We start from the raw sequence: 21,373 nt of genomic DNA, 5'->3' as shown, positions 1-21,373 counted from the left end.
CACTTCTGTGCACGCGCATGCTGCACGGCACTCCGACGAGCAACTGGAGTGTTGCGGAGGGATGACGGAGCGTTGCATGAGGTAACGCATGCGCGCACTGCACATGTGCACGCATGCTGCGCATGTTCATGTGGCCATCAGGCATCGTTGCACCGTGATCCAGAACCCACCACTATCCTCGACCTACATCCACAATCGAGCCCCAAAATTCTGTTGTTAAGTGAGACATTTGTGAAATGTGTTTTGCCCCATTTCAGGACCTTCCTTGCCTCCGTTGTTAAGTGGATCACTGCAGTTGGTACATCAGTCACCCGGTTGTTAAGTGACCTTCCCCATTGCCTTTGTCAGAAGGTTGCAAAAAGGTGATCGCATGACCCCGGGACCCACGTCGTAAATATGAATCAATTGCCACAGATAGGAATTTTGATCACATGGGAATGCGGGAAAGGTTGTAACTGAAAAACAGTTGTAAGTCTTTTTTTCAATGCTGTTGTAACTCTGAACAGTCCTTAAACAAACTTATAAATCAAGGATTACCTGTATTGTGTACATGGCATACACTTGAATTGGAATAGAGCTGGAAGGGACCTTAGAGATCTTCTAGTCCAACCCCCTGCTCAAGCAGGAGAGCCTATACCACGACTTAAACTGTTAGTGACCGTTCAAAGTTACAACGGCACTGAAATGTTTGTACCCATCAATTTAATTTCCTGTAGCTTGTCCTCAAGTTACAACTACAATTGTGTCCCAAATTTCTGTTGCTGTTGGAAACATTTCTTAAGTGAATTTCGCCCGGTTTTTACAACCTTTCTTGTCGTCATTGTTAATTAGTATTATGGTTGTTAAGTGAATCTGTCTTCCCCATTGACCTTGCTTGTCAGAAGGTTGCAAAAGGGGACCGTCACAAATATGAGACAAGTTGCCAAGTGTCCGAATTTTCACCGTGTGGCCATGGGAATGATGCAACAGTCATAAGTGAAAAACGGTCCTACAGGTGAAACTCAAAAAATTAGAATATCGTGCAAAAGTTCATTTATTCCAATAATGCAACTTAAAAGGTGAAACTAATATATGAGATAGACTCATTACATGCAAAGCAAGATAGTTCAAGCCGTGATTTGTCATCATTGTGATGATGATGGCTTACAGCTCCTGAAAACCCCAAATCCACCATCTCAGAAAATTAGAATATTGTGAAAAGGTGCAATATTCTGGGCTCAAAGTGTCCCACTTTAATCAGCTAATTAAGCCATAACACCTGCAAAGGGTTCCTGATCCTTTAAATGGTCTCTCAGTCTGGTTCAGTAGCAATCACTATCATGGGAAAGACTTCTGACCTGACAGTTGTGCAGAAAACCATCACTGACACCCTCCATAAGGAGGGAAAGCCTCAAAAGATAATTGCAAAAGAAGTTGGATGTTCCCAAAGTGTTGCATCAAAGCACATTGATAGAAAGTTATGTGGAGGGGAAAAGTGTGGAAGAAAAAGGTACACAAGGAGCAGGGATGACCGCAACATTCCAAAGTGTTGGGGACTTTCACAAGGAGTAGACTGAGGCTGGAGTCAGTGCAGCAAGGGCCACCACAGACAGACGGATCCTGGACATGGGCTTCAAATGTCGTATTCCTCTTGTCAAGCCGCTCCTGAACAACAAACAACTTCAGAAGTGTCTTACCTGGGCTAAAGAAAAACAGACCTGGTCTGTTGCTCAGTGGTCCAAAGTCCTCTTTTCTGATGAGAGCAACTTTTGCATCTCATTTGGAAACCAAGGACCCAGAGTATGGAGGAAGAATGGAGAGGCACACACTGCAAGATGCTTGAAGTCCAGTGTGAAGTTTCCACAGTCTGTGTTGATTTGGGGAGCCATGTCATCTGCTGGTGTTGGTCCACTGTGCTTCATTAAGTCCAGGGTCAACGCAGCCATCTACCAGGAGATTTTGGAGCACTTCATGCTTCCTTCCACAGACAATCTTTATGGGGATGCTGACTTCTTTTTCCAGCAGGACTTGGCACCTGCCCACACTGCCAAAAGCACCAAAACCTGGTTCAATGACTGGGATTACTGTGCTTGATTGGCCAGCAAACTCGCCTGACCTGAACCCCATAGAGAATCTATGGGGCATTGCCAAGAGAAAGATGAGAGACATGAGACAGAACAATGCAGAAGAGCTGAAGGCCACTATTGAAGCATCCTGGTCTTCCATAACACTTCAGCAGTGCCACAGGCTGATAGCTTCCATGCCACACCACATTGAGGCAGTAATTGCTGCAAAAGGGGCCCAAACCAAGTACCGAGTACATATGCATGCTTATACTTTTCAGAGTTCCGATACAATCCTTGTTTTATTGATTGCATGTAATATTCTAATTTTCTGAGATGGTGGATTTGGGGTTTTCATGAGCTGAAAGCCATAATCATCACAATTATGACAAATCACGGCTTAAACTATCTTGCTATGATAACTATCTATATGAGTCTATCTCATATATTAGTTTCACCTTTTAAATTGCATTACTGGAATAAATGAACTTTTGCACGATATTCTAATTTTTCGAGTTTCACCTGTAAGTCACTTTTTTCAGTGCTGTTGTAAATTTGATCAGTCACTAAATGAACTGTTTTAAGTCGAGGGCTACCTGTATTCCAATACTCTCAAATTTAAATTAAACTAGCTGATAACCCGATGTTGCCTGGCTATTTATTCATCCTAATCCGGAAAGGAAAAGGAATGAATTGTATCTATAGTGTCATTTCAGCAGCCCAGGCATTCCAGAGTTATACTAGAACACACACAGACAGACACACATACACCCCAAGGGTTGTCTTATCCCCACTGTATTTCCAAAGAGTAAGTCATCTGTGTACAAAGTCATTTCAGTGGCACAGGCATTCCAGAGTTACTGTATGCTGCAACACACACACACGCACACACACACACCAAGGAGTGTTAGGGGTGTCTTACCCCCCACAGTATTTGTTTCCAGGGAGTAAGTCATTTGTGTACCAGGTTTGGCTGAAATTGCTCGAGGCGATCCAGAGTTATGCTGGAACACACAAACACACCCACCCATGTATAGATAGATAGATTAAGCTATCCAAACCTCAGGTGAAAACTCTGCTTCTATTCTTATTTTTATTTCTCTCTGGCCTTGGGAAAGTAGTTCCCAGGATTTTGACTGTCTGGAGTTCAAATCCAGCCACATTTGAGCAGCTGCAAAGCTTTCACCCTCTATGAACGTCAGGCAATCATACCACATTTGGATGTTAATCCCTTAAGCGAGGGGTCTCAAACTCGATTTCATTGACGGCCGCATCAGGGTTGTGTTTGACCTATGGCGGGGAGGCAGAGAGGGTGGGAGTGTGGCCAGCTCAAGGTCACGTGTCGGGGGCATCTGTGGCGGCCATCTTGCTAAGGCAGGACTTCCCCGAGACACTCCCTCAGTCTCATAATCTTCCTTCCTTCGTTCTCTTCTTTTTCCTTCCTTTCTTCTTCCTTCCCCTCTTTCCTTCTTTTTTCTTCCTCGCTCTCTTCCCACCATTTCTTCTCTTTCTTTGTCTTTCCTCTTTACCTTCCTCCTTTCCTGTCCCTTCTTGCGTGCTCAATTGCAAAGGGGGAAACATTTCTCCTTTTGTTTTGTTTTTAGTTTGATAGCCCTCTGCCAATAAAAACCGGCCCCGTTTTTGGCTGCAACTGCCTCCTGCAGCCTTTTGCCAGTGAAAACGGATCCCAGGGGGGTTTGTGCATGGCCCTCCCTGACTCCTTTGGCACCGCAGACCAGTCCTTTACTGTTTCCAGGGCAGCGGATGGGCCAGATCCAAGCACACCGTGGCCCGCCAGCCTTGAGTTTGATACCCCTGCCTTAAGTGTTGCCTTGGGTTGTGTTAGATCGCTTCCATTTTGGGGAGGGAGGGTAGGCATCGTCTTACCTTGTAAGTCTTGCTCAATGATGTCGTTTCCAGTCAGAAGAATCTCTCGCAAGTCCACGCTGGAGAAACCCACGTCTTCGCATTCCCCGCTGGCCCCAGGAAGTGGCTCACTCACCACTATAAACTGCAGCCTAGAGCCAAGGGGAAAACTTGATCCATACATGCCCTGGGAATTTCTTCCCCACAACTTTTTAGGAGAAGTGCTGTTGTGGCCCGCCAGCAGCCATTGGAGTCGGAGAGTGAGGAGGTTGGGGAGGAGCATGGGCCAGTCCTGGAGGCTAGGGAAGGCTTGGACGAGGACTCTGCGTCAGAGGCAGAGACGAGGCTAAGGCTGTCTGGCAGTGATCAGGTGCCTATGAAGCTAGACAGCAGTGAGGCAGAGGAACAGCTGGAGCCTGTTCCCAGTGTGCGCATGCACAGAGCTGCCAGAAGAAAACAACTCAGAAATCAGGATCGACTTGGCAGTAAAGTCACAGGTGGAAGAAGATTGGCCCCTCCCATAGGACATAAAAGAGGAGCGAAAGGGGAGGGGGCTTTTACAAGTAACAATTTGTTCATTTGGTCGTTAGATTTGTTTCAGGAGTGTGAAGATCTGTCCGTGAACCTCAGAGAGAGACTGCCCAGTCTTTCCTTGCACAGAACCTCATTTGGAAAATATTTATATGGCAGCTTTCCAAGACAGATGAGGTCTATGATCATAAATACTCCTTTGAAAGACTGTTTGCCAGGCCTTTGCTGAATGTGAATGAGAGGAATTCACATTCGTTTAATAAAAGGGGTTTTGTCGGGACCAGGACTCCCCTGCGTGCTTTTTGGGGAAGCCTAGGTCAGAACAAGTGCAGCTGTGACACTCACTTGTTCCATTCGGGATCCTCAGCCACAAGCATGGAAAGCAGCATTTGCCTCTGAAAACTTCCGGGATCTGCATCCAGTTTGATCACTGTGACAAAAGAATGCAGCAAGCTATTTAATTCTGGTATCCATGGAGTTTCTCAAATTACCCAAGTCATGGTTGTCCCGAAGGTGCCTTTTTGCAAACGGCAATGGGGGTTTTTCCCTTGAAAACCCAAAGGTTTTTGAGCCGACTGGACTTTCTGATTTTTCTTTGAAGAGGTTCTGCTTCTTGTCCAAGAAGCTTCTTCTGCTCTAGAAGAAGCTTTTTGGATGAGAAGTGAAATGTCTTTTTTTTAAAAAAAAACCAAAAGTCCAGTTGTCTCCTTGCCCCCAGCAATCTGGATCCTCATTTTACCAACCTTGGAAGGATGGAAGGTCAACCTTGAGCCTGTTGAGATTCGAACTGCCGAATTGCAGGCAGCCGGCAGGCAGCAGACATAGCCTGCAGTACTATACTCTTAACCATTACGCCACCATGGCTTTACCACTATGCTCTATTGCAATAGCGCTTTGAGTTACATACGGCTTCGTAGTGCTTTACGATGGCCGCCCTCCTAAGCCAACACGGTCATAACATCCGGAGGGGATTCAAGCTACAGAAATCCACTTTTCCCTCTATTTTCTCCCTTAGCAAATAATAATAATGTAAAAAAGCGGGGTACGTGTAGGTGTGCGCACCCTTGCTGAAGTGGAAATAGATTTCCTCGGTCCCCCTGGGCTTCCGCAAGGAGAATGCGGTCTCCGTTTCCTCCAGAGGCACTCCGGGGAAGTGGAACTCGATGTACAGTTGCTGGATGGTCTCATCGGCCGCAGGCCAGCTTTCGGGCAAGAGGCCAAGGGAAATGACCTCCACCCGAACCAATGAAGGTTGCTGAGGATAGAAAAGAATTGAACCAATAGGGGGAAAAAAACACATTTGTAGCGCGGGATTGAACTGTGGGGTCCTTGGAGCTCTCTTAGGTGGAGGGATTTCTTGCCGAGAAAAAGTTCTCAACTTTTCTCGCCGCCGTCATTATATTCTTACAGTTCACATTACCTTGTCCTCTTATTTTGGTCTCACCTGCAGGCCTCATACATATCCTGGGGTGAGATTCAGCAGGTTCGGAACCAGTTTGGGCAAACCGGATGCTAATTTTACATCTTGTTCGACGAACCGGTAGTTGCAAGGAGAGGCTGGCCCCACCCACCTCTCCCCTCCTTCCAGGAGTCTCTACGCGGCCCATTTTGGATGCCAGATAAATGCAGAGAGGCTCTGGGAGAGTGAAAAATGAGCCTCCCGGAAGTCCGGAAACAGGCCCATTTCTTGCCTCCGGAGAGCCTCTGGATCACCGGGGGAGGATGTTTTTGCCCTTCCAGAGGCTTGAGGAAAGCTTCCAGAGCCTGGGGAGAGCAAACCCCTCCCCCCGCACCGTAGTGCAGGAGGCCAAGTAGGCCATGCCCACTGTGGCCACACCCACCCAGCAATCGGGCAGTAACCAGATGCTAAAAGTTTGAATCCCACCTCTCTGCATAACCCACCATCATTGCAATCCAGCTGTTAAGCTTTGCAAACTCTCGTTGCCCGGATATGTAATGTTGGAGCGTGGCAAATCACAGTTTATTTCATAAACTCTGATTAAACACATATATTTATTTATTTATGTTTTTTACAAGTTACTCAAGGTGGGGAACATATCAAACACACCTCCCTCCCCCATTTCCTCCACAACAACAACCCTCTAAGATCGTGGCACGACAAAACCGCGCTAGGCAAAAGAGCGCCGACAAATACACGTCAACAAGTACGCGTCGTCATTACTGCGCGTCATCATCACCGCGACAACAGCGCAGCAACAGAAGGGCGCTTTAAAACGGCGCCGCGGCAGAAAGCTGACTTCAATTAAGGTAAGCGTTAGGATTAGGTTTAGGGGTTTGTTTTAGGGTTAGGGTTAGGGTTAGGGTTAGGTTTAGCGTTAGGTTTAGCGTTAGGGTTAGGGTTAGGGTTAGGGTTAGGTTTAGGGTATTGAGTGCTTGGGAATGCGCGATTTTGCCCTCCGTGATTATGTCATCGCGGTAGGGTCACGTTTTTCCCTAGCGCTTAGAACGGCGCGAATTAGTCTTCGCACTTATGTCTCCGCGCAGAAGGGCTTCGCGGATTTGTGGTGGAACCCTCTAAGATTGGGCTGAGAGAGAGCGATTGGCTTGAGCTGGCTTTCATCGCTAAGAGGGACTAGAACTCAAACTCTCCTAGTGATAGGCTCAAAGACACCTAGCTGGCTTTCCTGCCCAAGGAGGGGACTAGAACTCACAATCTCCTGGTGATTGGCTCAAAGACACCCAGCTGGCTTTCATGCCCAAGGAAGGACTAGAACTCACAATCTCCTGGTGATCAGCTCGACGACACCCAGCTGTCTTTCATGCCTAAGGAAGGACTAGAATTCACAATCTCCCGGTTTCTTGTGTAGGAAACCTCCCCCCACTCCCCAGATTAAAATGTTCTTTATTCTTAATATTAAAAAGAGGCAGAATATTACAGTTCCCCAAAGGAAAAAATGGAGAAAACATGTTCTTAAAGGCAGAAAACGGCCCAGTCTTTCTGCTGTCAGGTACACTAATTAAATCATGAGCCTCAAGTCGAGGTTCAAAAGAAATCCATTTATTAGGAGCTTCATGTTGGCACAGACCAAGTGAAGCCAACTCTGACCTCACTTAATTCATGCCTTGGCTCTGACCCTGTTTTCCCCTCCCTCCAAGGTGTGTCATCAGTCACACTCCCCAACGAAGCAATTTTGCAGGTTGTAGAAGTCACTCCCTCTGGTCACTGTGGGTCACCCTGGAGATAACCTTGACGTTGCCAGATGGAATGTGCTATGTTTTGGCTGAAATGCAAGTTCCTTGATGCAGCTGTGAGGCTTGATTCCCCATCCCCCTGCCTATGGCAACTCAAAAGCAGGTCAGGAATGCTTTGTGAGTTGACACCTACACAAGAAAACAGCCTCAAGCAGAAGAGACTGGTCTTTAAAAACGGAGATTTTGTATCCATTCAGAAAGGCTGGGCCATCCTAGTCATAAACAAAACACCATCACCCACAGCTCTGGAGCTGATGGGATTAAGACTTTACATCCCCCCGCTCCCACCCAAATTCTAAGGACAGGACAGAACCTTTAGGACATAACAAGATTTACTCACCATCATTAGAATAGCAAAAGACACAAGGCTCATTACATTGCACAACCCCCTGGAGCATCTCAATCACAAACCCTATAAAGATCCATCCACTCACTTAGCCATTTTGTCAGCCACCCCAGAAACATTGCTGCTGTCACTGAAGTTTCTGGAAACCAAATAAGCAGACACCTTCCACGTGGCCTGCATTTTATTTCCAACATCTTTTGGCCCAGTGTATTAACCAAGTCAGTCCACTGTATTTGGGTAAGCAGCCTTTGTAAGAATCAGTTTTTTTCCTTCTGGAACTTAGTGGTAGCTACTCACCAGATCAGGATACCCCTGCAGTGTGGGTAACCCCACCACCACCTCGTCACTTTCTGTGGTCTGAGATTCACTCGTCTCTTGTTCCTCCCCATCTGCAGTTAAGAGCGGAGTAAAAAAACATGTAGCACCCCCTGAGCAGGGGAAAGTAGTCTTGTGAATGCACACACAATCTAAACTAGTTTCTTTTATTGTCTAGAAAACCAGGGCCCTGTTTTGAGCTCTCTTAAATTGACCTGTTGCAAGATAAGATCCCATCACCAGCGTTGAAGTGAGACCACCGCTATTTCATTTGTTTTCCTCCAGAAATCAAAGAAAGATATTACCCGGCCTTCGGCTGCAATATTCTTTGAGCTTGGCGGTTTTCTTGCTGTCGTTTCATTACCCAACTATGTAACACCATCAGTGCTAGAAAGGTTTGTCCTCTATATATTAGTGGCTTGCCCAATCAGTAATTGTGGGAGTGTTGTTTTCTTCTTGGTAGTTCCCTGATTAAGCTATTTACTGTTTAATTGCTTGTCTGGCTTGGCTGTTCTTTCATTGGAGTATTGTTTACTCTTGATTGTTGGTCTGGTGTTTTGCGGAGAGTCAATCCCTGCTTATCTGGGTGTGGATTGCTGGCAAGGAGATGTTTTGGTATTTTTGTTTCTTCTAGCTTTTTGATCATCCTTTCCTTTTAACACAGAAGATCTCACCTAGTTGGGTATTGAAATGACTTGTAAAGAAATCAAGGACTCCTCAGTACAACCCTGAGCTACAAATACAATCTTCGGTTGATGTCTCGGGTTTACGCCATCAAGATCTTGTTCTGCAATGTTATTATCCAGGACTAGGACAAATGGCAGCCTAGTCACTTCTTCAAAATTTGCAGTGATGAAGCACCCTATAAACCTAGTTTCTATATATAGCAATAGCAGTAGACTTATATACCACTTCATAGGGCTTTCAGCCCTCTCTAAGCGGTTTACAGAGAGTCAGCATATTGCCCCCAACAATCTGGGTCCTCATTTTACCCACCTCGGAAGGATGGAAGGCTGAGTCAACCCTGAGCCGGTGAGATTTGAACCGCTGAACTGCTGATCTAGCAGTAGCCTGCAGTGCTGCATTTAACCACTGCGCCACCTCAGCTCAGTTTAAAATCTATTGGGATTAATATGAGGGAGAGTGGAAAAGTTCTCTCTCTCTCTTATCCTGATGTAATAATTTAATTGTTGTTATGTTTTCCTGTACAAATTCAACATCCTGGCCAGTGTTTTTTTCAAGCTTAGCACCCCTGAAGAAGTGAGGACTTCAACTCCCAGAATTCCTCAATTCCAGCAGGATGACTAGAGAATCCTGGGAGTTGAAGTCCATACATCTTACATTTGTTAAGGTTGAAAAACAGTGGTGTAGGTTTGTCCTGTAGGAAGTTAGCATCCACCTCTCTCCTAGGAAAATGAGATATTTTAGGAAATAGTAAAAGGGCAGAATATTTCCCCTAAAAGGGAGGCAGAAACTCAGCTCCTCCCCCACCTTTGTCAATGGGCCATTAAAGGCCTGGGCCAGTCGATTCTACATAAGAAAGATCTACCTCCTTCAGGAAGAGCCATAGTAGGAATTGTTGACCAAGGCTGTTTCATTACATCATCACTCAGCAAGAGTCAACCAAGGCTCAAAAGACAATCTACAAAGTTACCCCTGCGTAGCCCCATGGGAGCCTGACAACCAATCAGAACACAAGCTCAAATTTCAAAGCCCAACAGAGGGCATAAAACCCAGGAACTCTCAGTATGTCTTCTCATTTTGCCCAGGATCTCAAGTCATGCGATCCTGTTCATTAATAAACCTTTTTTTCCCCAAGTAACTTCCATGAATCCAGTGTCTTTTTCTCCACTTGCAACTTAACCCAGATGGACATTTCTTCCCACAGTCCTTCAACAACGTCATGTGACAGTATACCAGTGTCCTTTAGCCCAGACTCTAGAATCGATTCTTCATCCAGTTCTCGGTGTTCGGCCATCTTTGCTGTCTCTTCAACATTCGGTGTTGCTTGCTCCTCCTCCTCCTCCTCTATTTTCTCTTCCACCTCCATCTGCCCAGATATAAAACCCAGTTTGCTCACAAAATGGATTGTGACTTTAGGACTACAGTTGGTGCCAGATAAGCAAATATCCACAGATACGTTTCAATTAGACCAGGGGTGAAATCCTCCCGGTTCGGCCTGGTTCGATCCGGTTCGACTGAACCGGTTGGGACAATTGTCCTTGGTTCTGCGAACCGATAGTAAAAAAAAAAGCTTCCAAGGATTCCGCGGCTCACAGCTGATCCGTGCGATCGTGGGAAGCTTCCCCCCCCCTTTTTAAAGCATTTTTTCCTGCCTATTCGCCAGAACCGGCAGGAAAAAAATGCTTTAAAAAGTGAAAAAAAAGTTGGCCACAGCCACTCAGTCACATGATCCCCCTACCAAGCCACGCCCACAGAACCATTGGGAAAATTTTTTAGATTTACCATGAATTAAACATTATAATGTTAGAGAATTGAACTTCTCTTGTCACGGTTCGGGGAAACTTGAAGCGGATTGCACATCATATGTGGCAAATTCCTATCTAATATTAAGTAATAATAATAATAAACAATATTATTAATAAATGACAACAAAACAACAACTATAATAATAATAATAATAATAATAATAATAATAATAATAACTGAGGTGATTAAAGGCCTGGAGATTAAAACATATGAAGAACGCTTGCAGGATTTGGGTTTGGCTAGTCTAGAAAAAGGAAGGTCTAGGTGGGACATATATAGCAGTATTTCAGTATTTGAGGAACTGCCACAATGAAGAGAGAGTCAAATTATTCTCCAAAGCACTTTGATAGGTCCAAACTCACTCAGTCAGCTTTCATACCTAAGGTGGGACTAGAACTCCCAGTCTCCTGTTTATTGGCCTGATGTCACCCCACCAGCTTTCATGCTTCAAGTGGTACTAGAACTCCCAGTCTCCTGGTCATTGGCCCAAGGTCACCCAGCCAACTTTCCTGCCTAAGGTAGGACTACAACTCTCAGTCTCCTAGTATTGGCTCAAAGGCACCCAGCCAGTTTTCATGCCTAAGGCGAGACTAGAACTCCCAGTCTCCTGATCATTGGTCCAAAGTCACCCACCCAGCTTTTATGCCTAAGGTGGGACTAGAACTCTCAGTCTCCCGATCATTGGCCCAAAGTTACCCAGCCAGCTTTCATGCCTTAGGTGAGATTAGAACTCCCAAGTCTCCTGATCATTGGTCCAAAGTTACCCAGCCAGATTTCATGCCTAAGGTGGGACTAGAACTCCCAGTCTCCCGAACACTGGCCCAAAGTCACCCACCCAGCTTTCATGCCTAAAGTGGGACTAGAACTCCCAGTCTCCTGGTCATTGGCCCAAAGTCACCCAGCCAACTTTAATGCCTAAGGTGGCACTAGAACTCCCAGTCTCTGGGTCAGTGGCCCAAAGTCACCTAGCCAGCTTTAATGCTTAAGGCGGGACTAGAACTCTCAGTCTCCTGGTCATTGTCCCAAAGTCACCCACCCAGCTTTCATGCCTAAGGTGGGACTAGGACTCCCAGTCTCCTGGTCATTGGTCCAAAGTCACCCAGCCAGTTTTCATGCCTAATGTGGGATTAGAACTCAAGATCTCCTAGTTTCTAACCTGGTGCTTTAACTACTATACCAGCTGGCTCTCTTTACCTTGGGGATAGTTTTGACCACTTTCTTCTTTATCCTTCTTCGCTTGAGTTCTCGTGTTGGAATCACTTGGGCCGAAAGGAGTTCCAGCTCATTTTTTATCCTTCTGCTTTTCTGAAGGTGTTTTTCAGTCACCTGTAAGGAAGGTTTCGAAGGACAAGAGTTAGTTCTTTCTCTAGCAATTGCACCAACATTTGACATTGGAAGGTGACAGTTTTTATGCCCCCCCCCCCAAATCTTGGGCAGACTTTACGAAATTATTTATTACATTTGAAACATGTACCTAAAGGTAAAGGTTCCCCTGACACATATGTGCTAGTCGTTCCCAACTCTAGGGGGCAGTGCTCATCTCAAAGCCAAAGAGACGGTGCTGTCCGAAGACATCTCCGTGGTCATGTGGCCGGCATGACTAAACGCCGAAGGCACAGAGAATGCTGTTACCTTCCCACCAAAGGTGGTCCCTATTTTTCCACTTGCATTTTTATGTGCTTCCGAACTGCTAGGTTGGCAGAAGCTGGGACAAGTAACCGGAGCTCACTCTGTTATGCGGCACTAGGGATTCGAACCGCCAAACTGCCGACCTTTCTGATTGACAAGCTCAGTGTTTTAGCCACTGAGCCACTGCGTCCCTTGAACATCTTACAAATCTTTGCTCTATAACAGGGGTGTCAAACTCGATTTCATTAAGGGCTGCTTCAGGGTTGTGTTAGACCTTGGGGGGGCCAGGGTGGGCATCACTCATCTTGGGGGCACCTGTGATGTCCAAGTGCTAAGGCAGGACTTCTCTCGGACCCCCCCTCACTTTTATTATATCCTTCCTTCCTTCCTTCCTTTTCTTCTTTTTCCTTCCCTCTTCATTCTCCTTTCTTCCTTCTTCCTTCTTCCTTTCTTTCCTTATTTTTCCTTCCTTGCTCTCTTCCCATCTTCCCATCCTTCCCTTTCCTGTTTCCCTTTCTCCTTTCCTGTCCCTTCTTACATACTCAAATGCAAAAGGGGAAACATTTCTCCTTTTTTGTTGTTTTTAGTTTGTTTCCAGGCTAGGTAACATCTTCAGTAGAACTACTACTTAGCCTGGGAACTAAATGTTCGGAAAGCAACTCGCAAGCTCAGTGAATCCATCTCCATCCTCATCCTACACCTGAGCTACGGATATTTGCCCTACCTGTCTGTGCAACAGGTTTTGCTCATCAGCAATCTGCATCTCCAAGGAACGTGCTTGGATGGCCTTGTAGCGAACATCTTCAGGAGGGATATAAAGGGCTTTCCATTCTAGGCTGAGGTGGATGGAGCCATTGGGCTTCCCCGTAGGATCCATGAGGTCAAAATCTCCTAGAGAGAGGAGGGGGAGAAAGGCAACATCTGAATCTGGAACAACATCTGGATCCAGGCTCTAGTTTTGGAAGTGGTGAAGCCTACGGCATCCAAAACTTGCTGTCAACTCTGAAGCAAACCTGTCTGGAGCCATCTTTTGCTGCCTCATAGCTGCCACGAATTCTAAATTGGGGAAGGGAGGGAGAAGCAGATGGACTGGCTAGCGGTCAAAACAAACAGCTTTCTTGTGGGAACCAAGGTCATCCCAACAGGTTTGCAGTTGAAGTGGGAGAGCAGTGACCAAGCAGCCCACAAACTATTTTAATTGGACAATGTGACCTGTGACATTTGCTCTTTGACTGAGGCTAAAACTGCAGGAAACTTGAGAGTTGGTTTTCACCAGTGGTGCCGATAGGATGTATCCAATAAACAAGTTCTTTGAGCAATCTACCTACCTCTGAGTTCTGCTTTTGGTGGATGTGTTACCTGGAACACTGACATTATGGCTGTGGTAATGGGGGTTGTTATTTATCTAGAGGCCTCTCCCTGTGAATTTTAGTGCGCTAGTTGTTACTGACTATAGAAGGAGGTGCTTATCTCCATTTCAAGGCCATTGAGTCAGGTGTCCCATTTCCACAGCCATGTGGCCAGCATGTCATCACAGAGAGTTTTTCTCTTCCCACCAAAGTGGTACCTACTTATCTACTCACATTTGCATGCTTCTAAACTGCTAGGTTGGCAGGAACTGGGGAGAGGACAGAGCTTAGGTCTTGAACCTGGGTTGTTGCCTTTCCAGCCCACAAGCTGGAAAGCCTTAACCACTGAGCCATCACTTAACCGCTCAGTTATAACTACTGAGCCATCACACTGCCTCAAGCTGCCTGGAGAGCCTCCAAACTGTGGATTGTTGTCCTAGATCAGGGTGTCAAAGTCGATTTCATTGAGGGCTGCATCAGGGTTCTGTTTGACCTCGGAGGGCCAAGGTGGGCATGGCCAGGGTTGGGTGTGGCTATGGTGGGCATTGCCAGCTCAATGTCCCTCATGTCGGGGCACCCGTGGTCACCAAGTGCTAAGGCAGGACTTCCCTGAGATCCTCAATCATCTCATAATCTTCCTTCCTCCCTCCCTCCCTCCCTCCCTCCCTTCATTCCTTCCTTCTCTCTTCCTTCTCCTTCCTTCCACTCTTTCCTTATTTTTCCTTCCTTGTTCTTTTCCCCTCTTTCTTTTCTTTCCCTTTCCTCTTTCCCTTTCTCCTTTCCTGTCCCTTCTTGCATGCTCAAATGCATGCCCCATTTTCAGCCACAAGAGCCTCCTGCAGCCCTCTGCCAGCAGAAATGGATCTCAGGGGGTGGGAGCAGTTCCCCCGAGTTCCGTTTTAGCTTGCAGAGCACCGTAGGCCAGTCCTTTGCTGTTTCCAGGCATCCCGATTGGCCAAATTTAAGCATCCGGAGGGGCAGATCCGGCCCACAAACCTTGAGTTTGACACCCCTGTCCTGGATCCAGAAGGGTTTAGTGCCAACTCACAAAGCATCCCTAGCCTGCTCTCGAGTTGCCATAGGAAGGGGGGATGGGAAACTGATGAAACAGTATGGCAGCAAAAGACAAGTGCACATTCTAGACTTATTTCTTTCAAGGCTGTATCCCAGGTTTACCACAGCAGTCAGAGCAGGGAATGATCTCTACATGTGAGATCATTCGAATGTGCTCCGTTGGAGAATGTGATTTATGACACATCCTGGGGGGAGGGGGGAACTGGGTCATAATTGGGCCATAAATTACACAGGGTCAGAGTTGGCTTCACTTGGGTACGTGCCGACATGTTACTCCTAATAAATAACTGGATTTCTTTTGAAGCTTGGCTCGAGGCTCATGATTTAATTAGGGCATCCATCAGAACCCTGACGTTTAGCACAGAAGACGGTTCAAGAAAGCAAGGCTAAATTTATGTAGTATCTTTTGTTGCGCTCACCTTTGATGCCATGCCCATGCGCTAACGGTACCAGTGGGATCTGGGCTTTGCCCAAGTAGCTTCCAGGTTCCTCTTCCTCATCGTCAAACACATAGACACACAAACTCTCCACAAGCAAATAATGGTGCAACTCGGGAGTGATGTGCAGAGTAAACTTCTTCACATCTTCAAAGTTGGGGTGGTTGCTTTCTGGGGTTATGGGCGTGTCGTGATCCGGGAAGGTGAAGAACTGGTACATGGCATACGGGCTGGGCTGTGAGCCAATCCAACGGCTTCTCAAATTGGCACAGCTCTTGATCTGGATGTATAGCTCATTCCGGCTTCCGGCTTCGATCTTCTAAGGGGTGAAAAAGGAATGGCAGTAATGCAGCAGGGAAGCAGAAGCAGTTGTCCAGTTCACAGTTTCTTCAGGTCTGACAATATTACTGTATTTTTCAGAGTATAAGATGCTCTGAAGTATAAGACATACCTAGCTTCTGGGGAGGAAAACAAGAAAAAAAATATGCCTCTGCCTCCCAGCAATTTGCCTCCTTGCAGCAAACAGCAAACAGCCTGTTTCAGTTTCAGTTTAGTCTGATTAGCACAAGGAAACTTTTTTTGCTTCGGCTTCTCAGCAATTTGCCTCCTGGCAGCAAACATCGTTTTTCAGTTTCAATTTCAGCACAGACTGATTAGCACAAGCTTGCATTGGCCTCCAGACGATCATCTATTTCAGGCTGCAGGGATTGCCATAGCCTATTGTTGCCAGCACACCCCATTTTCAGCCTCTGCACACCACATTTTCAGCCTCTGCATGCCCCATTTTCCATCCGTTCTGGGGATCGAATGAATGGAAAATGGAGTATTTGGAGCCCGAAAGGGGATGCACGGTGGCAGCAATAGGCAATGACAATCCCTGCAGACTGACCCAGCTGATGGTTGGGAGGCGGATCCAACCGACAATCAGCTGCTTGTACTAATCAAGCTGAAACTTATTTTCACCCTCTTTTAACGGGTAAAAGTGCGTCTTATACTCCAAAAATTACGGTAATGTCTTGCTGCCGGTTTTAATAAGTGGGTTTCTGACTCTGAATAGGAACACAATAATTATACCATGCCTATGATGCTCTCCAGTACCCTCTGATGTGCTGTGGAGAAGACGGCTATTACATCAATAGACCTCAGTGCAGTGGTGAAATTCTAATTTTTTTACTGGTTCTGTGGGCGTGGCTTGGTGGGCATGGCAGGAGAAGGATACTGCAAAATCCCCATTCCCTCCCACTACAGGGGAGGGATACTACTGCAAAATCCCCATTCCCTCCCCACTCCAGGGGAAGGATACTGCAAAATCTCCATTCCCTCCCTACTCCAGGGGAAGGATACTGCAAAATACCCATTCCCTCTTCACTCCAGGGGAAGGATACTGCAAAATACCCATTCCCTCCCCACTCCTGGGGAAGGATACTGCACAATCCCCATTTCCTCCCCACTTCTGGGGAAGGATACTGCAAAATCTCCATTCCCTCCCCACTCCAGGGGAAGGATACTGCAAAATACCCATTCCCTCTTCACTCCTGGGGGAAGATACTGCAAAATCTCCATTCCCTCCCCACTCCTGGGGAAGGATACTGCACAATCCCCATTTCCTCCCCACTCCTGGGGAAGGATACTGCACAATCCCCATTTCCTCCCCACTCCTGGGGAAGGATACTGCAAAATCTCCATTCCCTCCCCACTCCAGGGGAAGGATACTGCACAATCCCCATTTCCTCCCCACTCCTGGGGAAGGATACTGCAAAATCTCCATTCCCTCCCCACCCCAGGGGGAAGATACTGCAAAATCTCCATTCCCTCCCCACTCCAGGGGAAGGATACTGCAAAATCCCCATTCCCTCCCCACTCCTGGGGAAAGATACTGCACAATCCCCATTCCTCCCCACTCCTGGGGAAGGATACTGCAAAATCTCCATTCCCTCCCCACTCCAGGGGAAGGATACTGCAAAATACCCATTCCCTCTTCACTCCTGGGGGAAGATACTGCAAAATCTCCATTCCCTCCCCACTCCATGGGAAGGATACTGCAAAATCTCCATTCCTCCCCCCCCACTCCAGAGGAAGGATATCTCCATTCCCTCCCCACTCCAGGGGAAGGATACTGCAAAATCTCCATTCTCTCCCCACTCCAAGGGACGGATACTGCAAAATCTCCATTTCCTCTCCACTCCAGGGGAAGGATATCTCCATTCCCTCCCCACTCCAGGGGAAGTATCCTGCAAAATCTCCATTCCCTCCCCACTCTGGAGCCAGCCAGAGCTGGTATTTGCCAGTTCTCTGAGCTACTCAGAACCTGCTGAATTTCACCCCTGCCTCAGTGCGAACCAAACACCAAGGTTCCTCTCAAGAAGACTGTGTCTGCTGCTGCCTTTTACAGCTACAGGATAATGGAGCGTGATGGTGAAGAATGCTACCTACTGCTGTTCCAGTTCTGTAGTGAAGCACAGGTATCCAACCGACTAGTATTACTAATAGGCTACTTAGGGGGATTTGAAAACTTTGTAAAATAGTTTTTTTCATAGGATTGATTCATGGTTTCCTCTTTGGTTGGGTTTTTCCTTTCTGGCTTATTTGCTCCTAATTTTTAGGATACAAACCAAGAAGGCTTAAACGCTGACCACAGATTATATTCTTGAACAGTAGATCAACCTCCTTTTTCCTTACTCTGTCGCCTTGCAGTTGCCAGCTCTGTGGGGCTACAGCCGGAGTTCCTGCTCCAGCAGAGAGATGGGTCAGTGTTTGACTTTGCGGGTGGGGCAGCTGCGAAATCTGTTTGAACGGAAAGTGAAGTTTCAACCCGTATTCCAAACAGCCATAATCCTCGCCTTTGGGACCTGGAGGGATAAGGGTAGGGAAGCAGTTGGGAAGAAAGGCACATTTTGGATGAATAAGGTAAAAGTTGGACCATCATCATCATCATTTGGAACACAACATGACAGATATCACAGTTTTTGAAAACTGAAGCATACTATTCTATATTCTATTCTATCCTGTCCTTTCCTGTCCTGTCCTACCCTACCCTACCCTACCCTATTTATTCTATTCCTATTCTATTCTATTCTGTTGTATTCTATTTCTATTCCTATTCCTATTCTATTTTATTCTATTCCTATTCCTAGTCTATTCTAGTCCAGTCCAGTCCATCTCACTCTATTCCATATTTTCTGTTCTGTTCTATTCTGTTCTGTTCTATTCTATTCTATTCTATTCTATTCTATTCTATTCTTATTCTTATTCCTATTCCTATTCCTATTCCTATTCCTATTCCTATTCCTATTCCTATGCTATGCTATGCTATGCTATTCCTATTTCTATTCTATTCCAGCCCAGCCCAGCTCGTCCTATTCCATATTTTCTATTCTATTCTATTCTATTCTATTCTATTCTAGTCCAGTCCATCCCACCCCACTATATTCCATATTTTTCTATTCTGTTCTGTTCTATTCTATTCTATTCCTACTCCTACTCCTACTCCTATTCTAGTCCAGTCCAGTCCATCCCGCCCTATTCCATATTTTCTATTCTATTCTATTCTATTCCAGCCCAGCCCAGCCCAGTCCAGTCCATCCCACTATATTCCATATTTTCTGTTCTATTCTGTTCTGTTCTGTTCCATTCCATTCCATTCCACTCCACTCCACTCCACTCCACTCCACCCCATTCCATATTTTCTCTTCTATTCTCTTCTTTTCCTATTCCTATTCCTATGCCTATGCCATTCCATTCCTATGGAAGTCAAATCCCATCTGATGGGAGACTTGGGATCATAATCATGATGGGAGACTTGGGATCATAATCATTCTTCTTACCACGCAAGACTGCCGTGCAACGAACTTGCTCTCTCCTGTTCAGCACTTGGCCGAAATGCAACCAGCAGGAGGCCAGGGTGGTGTGGTCGACAGCAGAGGCCAGGTGGAGATCCAGGCGAGAAGTGGCCCCTTGCAAGTATTGCATGAAGAAGGGGTCAACCCGGACCACGTATTGGGAAGTGAAGTCGTAGTGGGGCCGGACGCCGCTGGCCAGAGGCGTGCAGTGGGTCTCGAAGTCATAGAAGGCATAGGTGCAAAAGGTGAGGGGTTCGGGGTCTCCCAGAAGTTGGATGGCCTCGGCCGACAGAATTGCCCCTGAGATGTGCAACTCGAAGAGATTCTCGCCATGTTGCAATCTCAGAACTTTGCTAGGGACTCCTTCATCGTCAACGTCACTATCAGGTGGCCGAAGTCGGACAGCTCTTGTTCCGTATGCCACGCCCTTCAACTTCTCTGGGAGAAGAGACACAGAAAACCTTAAGAGCTCCCCGCAAGCATTCACCTGACTTTTCGGAAGGAATTCTCAAGAGAACCCAACTCATCTCTGTCGGCAGTCATTAGGTTTCGGCGTCAGATTCAATGGAGCAGAAGGCCGCCTACTGACAGATATGCTCTTTTGATCTTGTGGGGCTATTGTATTTGTATTTGTATTTATTTGTCTTATATGCCGCCCACTCCCGAAGGACTCTGGGCGGCTCACAATAGACAAGGGAAGTGGGAAGACTAGACAAAGACAACACTTTAAAAAAAAAAACCACAACATTCACAATTTCCGCAGGGCTGGATGTTTCACAGGCCCCCTGGCCTGCTGGAGCAGCCAGGACTTGGTGGCTTTGCGGAAAGCCGGGAGGGTCATAAGGGTCCGGATCTCGACAGGGAGATCATTCCAGAGGGCTGGAGCTGCAACAGAGAAGGCTCTCCCCCGGGGGTTCGCCAGCCGACATTGGCTGGCGGATGGAATCCGGAGGAGACCTAACCTGTGAGATATGATCGGTCTATGGGAGGTAATCGGCAGGAGGTGGTCTCTCAGGTACCCAGGTCCGATGCCATGTAGGGCTTTATAGGTAGCTATGCCACACAGTGGTTGACAAGGAAGGGGATTTCCACATTCACAAAACAACAGTCACAGCAAGCACGTCAAGACACACAAAACCTTTTTTTTTTAAACGTGATAGGGCAGTCATGGCAAACCTTTTCGGCACTGAGTGCTCAAACCGGAACGTTCATGCATGTATGTGTGTTGGAGTGCTGGAAACTCAAAGACTAGCTGGCCAGCACACGCATGCCTGTATTTGTCTGATTTCGGCCATTTTTGGGGCAGTTTCAAGCTGTTTGGGGGGCATTTTGAGCCCCCCCAAAAAACAGCCCCTGAATGGCCTGAAAAGAGCCCAGAAAATGCCACTCCAAAAAACAGATTGTTTTTGGGCCATTTTCCGGGCCATTTCCGGTGCCCGCAAAGACCAGTGCCGGAAACCAGATCAGCTGGCGAATGGTGCATGTGCCCACAGAGAGGGGCCTGCTTGCCACCTCTGGCACACGTGCCATAGGTTTGCCATCACGGTGATAGGGCAAGAGGGTTGACTAACCCCAAGGGAGCTGTTTGGAGTATAAGACATACCTTTTTCTCTTTAAAAAAAAGAGGCTAAAAAGTGTATTAAAAAGTGAATATTCAGTGTATAAGAGGCTGGGTGCATCTTATACAGTGAATACAGCATTTTTGGCCTCCCGAAACCCTGTTCCCTTTGCAAAAATGGCCATGCGTAGCCTTTAGGAGACTTTCAGAGAGCTCCTGGGGGCTTGGGAAGGTAGAAATGAGTGAAAAAACAAGCCGTTTTTGGCTCAATTTTGCCCCCCCCCCCAGCCCCCAAGAGTACTCTGTAAGCCTCCTAAAGGCTATGCATGCAATTTTTTTCCCCACAAAAACAGGCCATTTTTTGCTTGTTTGGGGGGGGGCACCACCTAGGAGCAGCCTGAAGCCCCCTAAAGGCTATTCATGCCTTTTTTTGGAAAGAAAATGGGCCCGTTTTTGTGAAAAACGGGCCGTTTTGGGAAGGTTTGCAGAATGCCAAACCCTTTTTTTAAAAAAAAATTGCCTCTCCAAAACCTTGGTGCGTCTTATACTCTGGTGCATCTTATACTCCGAAAAATACGGTAGTACTTCTGGATCATCACAGTCTTCAAAAGAAAAACCAGAAAGTCCAGTTGCCTCCTGAAAAAGCACCTTTGGGACAATATTTCCAATCCGTCTTGAACTGTG

General features: G+C 46.7%; 1 protein-coding gene across 1 annotated transcript in view; it reads right to left on the bottom strand.

Moving 5' to 3' along the window:
- Positions 1-21,373, bottom strand: part of RPGRIP1 (RPGR interacting protein 1) — a 61,338-nt gene that overhangs the window by 975 nt on the left and 38,990 nt on the right. Inside the window, exons 13-22 of the mRNA XM_032236501.1 lie at positions 19,117-19,569; positions 17,972-18,141; positions 15,275-15,611; positions 13,157-13,323; positions 11,998-12,129; positions 10,231-10,363; positions 8,296-8,387; positions 5,502-5,694; positions 4,785-4,869; positions 3,930-4,060 (exon numbers count right to left, since the gene is read on the bottom strand). Of these exons, the coding sequence (XP_032092392.1) occupies positions 3,930-4,060; positions 4,785-4,869; positions 5,502-5,694; positions 8,296-8,387; positions 10,231-10,363; positions 11,998-12,129; positions 13,157-13,323; positions 15,275-15,611; positions 17,972-18,141; positions 19,117-19,569 (1,893 nt within the window). The remainder of the gene's footprint in view (positions 1-3,929; positions 4,061-4,784; positions 4,870-5,501; positions 5,695-8,295; positions 8,388-10,230; positions 10,364-11,997; positions 12,130-13,156; positions 13,324-15,274; positions 15,612-17,971; positions 18,142-19,116; positions 19,570-21,373) is intronic.

Source organism: Thamnophis elegans, chromosome Z, assembly GCF_009769535.1.
Source record: "Thamnophis elegans isolate rThaEle1 chromosome Z, rThaEle1.pri, whole genome shotgun sequence".
NCBI classification, from domain to species: Eukaryota; Metazoa; Chordata; class Lepidosauria; order Squamata; family Colubridae; genus Thamnophis; species Thamnophis elegans.
Note: the sequence above shows the minus strand (reverse complement) of the source record. Positions and strands in the feature narration are given on the sequence as shown.